Source organism: Hippocampus comes, unplaced genomic scaffold, assembly GCF_001891065.2.
Source record: "Hippocampus comes isolate QL1 unplaced genomic scaffold, H_comes_QL1_v1.1 scaffold7, whole genome shotgun sequence".
Lineage (NCBI taxonomy): Eukaryota > Metazoa > Chordata > Actinopteri > Syngnathiformes > Syngnathidae > Hippocampus > Hippocampus comes.
Window position 1 is genome coordinate 3350953 of NW_017842060.1, and position 7311 is coordinate 3358263.

Consider the following 7311-nt stretch of genomic DNA (forward strand, 5'->3'; position numbering starts at 1 on the left):
TTTTTTTTTAACAGTGTGGCGATAACACTCCTTGAAACGCCACTAGTTTCAGCCGCTGCAGTCTTAATTACCTTCACAGAAAAGACACCGAGGCATCAGCCAACCAAGCGAGTCTCACAAAAGGGCAGCGCGAGCTCCACGGGGGTCTCCCGACCGAGACCTCGCCGCCTTCCTCGACGGTCTCGTTTGCGCTCGGGGGAGCTGCCAAAAAAGCAGCGGGTGGAGCCCTCCCTCGTGTGGGTCTGGGCAGCGCGGAACCCCGCTAACCGGAGCCGTCGGTGCACTGATTGGGAGGGCAGACCTGAAGGCCAAACGCGTCATACTTTCCACTGACTGAATACAGATGTGTGTACATTTGCCGCCTGTGCGCCGTTTATTCTGGAAGACGTGGACATGTAACCCAAACAGGGAAAAAAAGAGAGAGAGAGAGAGAGACGGAGAGACTAAGTGGCCTTTAGGGAAGAACAGAATGTTTTCAAAGAGATGGATGGCCACTTTTGAAGGATTGTGTCGCAACCCCGAGCAAATCTAAAATGGCGGGATGAAATTGACTTCAGACGGATGAGGCGGCCGATGTAATATTGTGTGATCTGCATGTTAAAAAGGTGATGGTGAAAGAGAGGGCGGGTGGGGGGGGCGGGGGATGCTGTAACCCGGCGAGCCGTCAAGGTCGGGCGGTGCTGTAAAAGTGCAGGTATGTTGTTTGGTCGCCAGACTGAAAAATGTGACCTTGATTATTGACAGCCATGCCTTGTTTTTTATAGGCCTCCCCTCGCCACTCCCACCATAAAGCCCATTTAGTGCTCATTTCGTCTGCTCCTTTTTCATTTAGCTCTCCCCACTCCATTTTGTTTTTCCTTCACCGCATTTCACTCGCAGTCATCTACGTGTTGTTTTGCACTCTGAGCTTGTATTCGCGCAAAGCTAAATTAATTAAGCCGGAAATTGATTTGACCTATGCGAAGGACTTTTAAGATCGTTAATTGAGTATTAACTGCAAGAAAAAAGTCAGTGGAGACAGAAGTCTGATACAAAAGATGTACTGTTACGAAAGGAAAGTCATGATATCAGAAGAAAAACATTTCATGAGAGTAAAGTCAGAATTTCAGACAATTCATAATCGCATTAAAATAAATTCGTCAACCTCCGTAAATGCATGGTTTGAAATTTCCGAAGTCGCCGTTTCAACGCCTATTCTCACGCCCACTATAACGAAATGGGAGACTGTGTCGTGTCACATCACTTTGAGGAAATGAAAAATAAAGACAAACGAGCAGAGTTTGACAGCCAGCTTTTGTTTCATTTGGTTTGTCAACCAATTAAATTTTGCTGTTAAAAAAAACATTCGAAAAATAAACATTCGAAATTTTAACACCAAAACACTCAACCAAAGACATTGTCATTTTTCAATGATAACGTCTTGATTCAGGATTATGTTTTAACAAGAATTGTCTTGAGAAAGTAATGATTCAATTTGCGGAATAAAAATTGGTGGATCGTTTGTCCTCGTTTTCGTTGTAATTGTGAGAAAAATATTTTTGGAGGAACATTGTAATTTTTTTTTTTTCCAAGAAAAATCTGAATTAGTTTTTTCCAAGAATTAGTAGAATATATCATGAAGTTGTGCAAAAAAGGAAAGTAAATTGTATTAATATATGTTCCGTTTTTCTTTTCACTCCTTCCTTCATCGACCAAAACCCTTGTTGTCTATTTATCCAACAAGAAAGACATTATAGGTGTAAAAAGAAATGGAAGACGGCAGTTTTTATGCCGCAGCAAGTAACGCCGCCGCGCCGGAGGTTCATCCGTTGTTGATTGATTTAACGCCGTAACTCCAAATGTGCTGTGATTTGCATATGCATTTTCGTTGCGGCGCGATTCAAAGTGATGGCCTGGGCTAAACGGAGCCACACAGAAAGCCCTTCACCATCAAAAGCGACCCTGCGCAATAAATCCTCAATTTCACCCTGGCCCTTACGCGTTGATTTAATTCTGTACATTTTCCTGAAGGCTTCGGCGATGCTGTGTTCGTCCGTGCGAGGGACGACACAACAAGAGAGTGCTTTAAAAGGTTGCACACGACGACGTAATATATCGTACCTTTGAAAAGAAGCTATTAAGACACAATTTAAGTGCGTTGGTCGAAAAGGCACTTTTGTTAATCAACAATCTGCTCGTTCTTGTTAAATGACGTCACCTTACCGTTTCTTTTTCTGTCCTCTGCCTTTCGTGCGAGCCTTGCTTGTCTTCCCTAAAACGTGTTTGTAAATTCATCTTGGTTCCGTAAAACATGTCAGCCAAATGACTCTCGCTTCTTTTCTCTAAAACATTAGCGGATGATTTCTTCTCTGAGACATGCGAATCAGGATTGTCTTCTTGAAAACATGTCACCCAATGAATCTTAGTTATCTTAATAATGTTCATGAATTGCGATTTGTTCTCTAAAACATGTTCACATATAGTTCTGTTGTCTACAGTGGCGGTCACCAACGTTTTTTCCCCACCGACCGGTGTAATGTCAGACAATATTTTCAGGGACCGGCCTTTAAGGTGTGGCGGATAAAAACAACAAAATAAAATGATATGACCTACATGAAAACTGTGGTATTTTCGAAACATATTAATCAACCCGAATCATGACACGAGGAACGTCCTATCTGGCCGCAACACTCCAGTCGCTATAGTAACGTTTAAACGTGCCTTCAAAATAAGATACCGCAAATACAAAGTGCATGAAAAATATGACTCGCCTTCGCCGCATGTTATGCAGAGTGGACTTGGTGCGTGGGAATTTCCCATTGAGATAAATCCGTATTTTAAGTAAGACTGCTGATACGTCTAATAAATGTAGCCTTCGTTTTCTTGGAAGTCGTAGGCTCCTCTTCTGTCTCCTGGTTGGGCCTTTTCCCCTTCCCAAAGACGTTTGTTTTTTACTCATTTTGCTAGCTCCCGGGTTTCATTTTAGCTGTAACCTATCACGTGACCGAGAAGCGCGCTTTGACCTGCATCAAAGAGTGACATTCTCTAAACGGATTTGACAGAGAATCTGGTAATTTTTCGAAATAAAACATCTTTCAGATTCTGAAATAAATAAAATGGAAGCAATGTAAGTTCTTTATTCTTTCTGTGCGCCCCGGTACCAAATGACCCACGGACCGGTACCGGTCCGCGGCCCGCAGGTTGGGGACCACTGGTCTAAAACATATTTGTCAATGGATCTTAATTCAGCATATCACGCTTGGAGCTCGTCTCTCGCTGATGAGATTTACCGTAGTTCTCTAAAACCTGGCAGAATACCGGTCCTTATTTCTCCAAAGCATGTTGGCGTATTCTGAATTGCAGTGCTCTTCTTAAAACCACCGTCGTAATAGTTTGGGATTTTTCATTATCGTTAGTTTTTATTTCGATTTGACTTTCATTTTTATTATTGTCAGTATGAGTGTGATGTTGAGTGCCAGGGGGGAAAACGGGTCACTAAGTGTTGTGTAATAAAGTCAACGGCAACTCTCAAACGACTTGTCTGACCTTCCTCCTTCTGCGTGGACGTAGAGCAAAACCAAAATAAATGCATTTAAATTGTACCTCAAAGTTTTAGCATGGCGAGATGTAGTTTCAGATTAATTTTGCAAAAAGCATTTTCGTTTTTAATTCCCTTTAATGCTTTTCAGAATTGGGTGTACTTAATCCGGCCGTCATCGGTAACGGCAGTCACCTTTCTTAAAACGTGTTTTCATAAGAATCTTACTTCACAAAAACATGTTAGCATATGAATCAGCGCTCTCTTAAAAAAAATGCATATTAATTTGCTCTTCTCTTCACCCTGCTAGCATATAAATCTTGGTACCCGTCTGTAAAACACCGGAGCAAATGAATATTACTTCTCCTGAAGGATGTTTGCGGATGAATCTTACTTTTCCAGACCATTTCAGGAAACGGCTCTTTGCTCTTTCCTTGAGAGCAAGTTCTTGAGTCTCAACCATAACAGAATATGAATTTTCAGTCTCTATCGCACGTTACCGTCCAATGTATACATCTCTGTTCTCTTCTCTAAAACATGCCTTACTTCTCTATAACATGACAGCAAATGATTTTTTTTTCTGCTCTCAAAAGTGTGAGAAAAAAAAATCTTAGTTTTCTCAAGTGTCTTTGCATGTTCATCTTTTGTCTCTTGTCTAAAACACGTTAGCAAATAAATCCTACAAAGTCTCAAGGTACCAAGGTTTCTTTCTATTTCTGCTCCATGCGAATCTGTTTGGAGCAAGCAGAATCCTTTTTTTTTTTCCTCTCTCTCTCTTTTTTCTTTCCACCGTCCCTCTCAGCTCTGGCTGCAGATGGCCATTTATTGTTGCAAATAGGCAGTTTCGAGCTTTTACACCTCAGGTCAATGAATGGCTGAGCGCAGTTATTTCGCCAAACACTGATTACCAGATGTTTTTTTTTTTTCGTCCAAGGAACACGATTGGAACACTCATGAAGCCCCATCCTGACAGGCCCACGTAGAATTTGTAATGCCATCATGTCTCTTTCTAATAAGACCAATTAAGCGGTAATGGATGCCAGATACAACGCCAACAACAATAATCGAGACGCTTAAAAAAATATATAGATATATCGATATATATAAATAAAAAAATGTAAAACGGCTTAAATTTGTGCACGCGTTTCCAGCTGGCATTTACCCTGATGGTCTTCATAAAGGTTTATTGCGGACCTGAGCGCACTGAAAAGATTCTGAATTGTATATCTTTACAGGAACAAAGCTGCGACATTATCACACAGTACATAAAAGTCGGATTTTAATTGGGCTTTTGTAAATGTCACTTACAGCCATTTTGTTGCTCCCCCCTCCCCACCCCCTTGCCCCCCTTCCAGGCTCGCCGGAGGACGGTGGTAAACCGTTCCAGTGTCCTGTTTGCGGCCTGGTCATCAAGCGCAAGAGCTACTGGAAGAGACACATGGTCATCCACACAGGCTTGAAAAGCCACCAGTGTCCGTTGTGTCCCTTCCGCTGTGCCCGCAAAGACAATCTTAAGTCCCACATGAAGGTGAGGTTGATAATTACCCCTCTGTCCGAAAGTCCAAATCATGCTCAATAGATCCTGAAAAATCCAGAATTTAACCTTAAAAAGGAAATCTGCTGTTTTTTTTCCACGAAATGAGTCTGTACTTGTGATCGTCGCGCTTCCATTGTCCAAAAAAACGCAATAATACCACGGGTAGCGCTACAGTGGTACCTTTTTCAATAAACAGCTGAAAGTGCATCTCGTGAAGGTACCAATGTATTCAAATGCGACACCTCGCCTTCCCTCTTCCAGGTACATCAGCACCAAGACCGGGGTGAGACGTTCCAGTGCGAACTCTGCCCATTCACATCCTCCCGTCACTTCAGCCTGAAGCTCCACATGCGCTGCCATCAGCACTTTCCCCGCACTGACGTCAAGGTGAAAGAGGAGCTCACCACCGACACGGAGGGCGAGGGCTCCCTGATGGGCGACGCCGGCGGCACAGCCGACCCGAGGGGGACCCAGGTGTCCCCACCGCACCCGGAGGCCCGGCTGCAGTCGTCCCCGCCAGGCGAGGCATCCTCCAATCACGTCCACATCAAAGAGGAGCCGCTGGAGAGGGACCTTTCTGCGCTGTCCCCCTTTAGCATCGGCAGGGAGCGACCCAGGAGCAACGCCAACTCCTTGGACCTGCCGGGCGTCGGCACAAGCATCGGGGTACACTCCAGCCCCAGTTGTCCACCTACGGCCTCACTCTTCAGCCCGGACATCACGACCAAGACGGCCACTGACCTGCTTATGAAGCTATCAGGTTAGTACAAGTTAGGACGATCGTTTAGTGCTTGATTGTAGTTGTACCAAGGTACTTCCAACTGGTCTGCCACTTCTGACAGCAGTTTTCACGGGGCCATCACATAGTGTGTCACTTGTCTCGAGGGTCCAGCCAATGTAAGCTTATGAATCTTAGTCATGTAAAGCATGTTGCCATATAGCATAATTCATCAATTCATTGACAACTAATCGATTCACAAATATTTAAAGAATGGCGTAATTGTCTCGAGCAGTGGTCCTCAACTGTAGTCCAACCCACCTGCCTGTGGTCACTCAGGGGCACGGGCATGCTGGAGCCTATCTTAGGGCAGGAGGTGGGGAACATCCTGAGCTGGTTACCAGTCAGCACCTAGCAAAAAAAACATCTATGTAGCAAGAGTGCCGCCTCAATCCGTCTCACCAGTCCATCATAAAATATATAACGATACAACAGGGTTGATATGCAACTCACATATCACCGTTTTGGAAAGACCTTCACACTGAGATGCGGAACATTCTTTGCATGAAGACAAATTCATACCGTGCCATCTGGGGGTTATTATACCAACTGGGAATTCTAAGGTTCAAACGCATCCTAACAGAGCATTAAAAAAAATAAATAAATAAAACTCATTTAAACTGCTCAGCTCAGGCTTACGAGAAAAATATTTAATTTTGTTTTAATCTTGGACTGCACGCTGGATAATAATGAGCTGCCATTCTGCTTGAGAATGGATTTTTGAACTTTGAAAGAAGGGAAGATTGTTTGGGCAAACTTGACGCGCACGCTGTTGTTTGGGAATGTTAAGTCCCGATGCTGTTTAGAATCTTTTTGTAGTGTTGCAGAATATGAAAAGCAGCACTCGGAGACGATGGGAAGATTGATGGGAAAAGGTTAGGGGAGGTTCAGCGGCGGGGTCGAGACGACCGCTGCCAATCTCGCGCTTAATGCTGTGTAATTAGATTGAGATCTTCGGGAAAAAAAAAACAGGAACATTAGATTAATTAAAAATGTATGCATAATTAAAAAGGAATTTATAATTTGGAATGATTAGCGCCCTTGGCTCACCATCCTGTGACCCAGCCAGGATGCGCCAGGGGGACTAGAACGACTCAGTCAAGCACCCCCACTCCCGCCCCTTTTGTGCCCCCAACTCCAAATGCCCCATTGGGGAGGGTGAGGGGGGGGGGTGTTACACTTCACTCCCAGACTGCGCAATCAAGCTCAGACTCCTCCAGGGAGGAGCCAGCGGTGACTCCTTCCAATGTCAGTCCAGCAGCGGACATCTTAAGTTCGAGCCGTCATTCAAGGTGAACGTGGGCGGACATGAAAAATTGGAAAGAAAAAAAGACATGATGATTATGGACTTTAATGAATATCGTACCTTTGATCACAAAGTATCTGCTTTGTCGAAAGAAGGGGGACTACTCAGAAGAAATGGGGCTCATTTCTTTTTAAAAAATTGGTGGGGGGGGGGGGGGGGGGGGGGGGGGGGGG

At 44.2% G+C, this 7311-nt stretch overlaps 1 protein-coding gene across 3 annotated transcripts in view; it reads left to right on the forward strand.

Moving 5' to 3' along the window:
- znf827 (zinc finger protein 827) overlaps positions 1-7311 on the forward strand; it is a 69823-nt gene that overhangs the window by 31226 nt on the left and 31286 nt on the right. For all 3 annotated transcript variants that reach the window (XM_019862346.1, XM_019862344.1, XM_019862345.1), the window contains 2 exons: positions 4873-5045; positions 5316-5814. In XM_019862346.1, coding sequence (XP_019717905.1) covers positions 4873-5045; positions 5316-5814 — 672 coding nt within the window. The remainder of the gene's footprint in view (positions 1-4872; positions 5046-5315; positions 5815-7311) is intronic.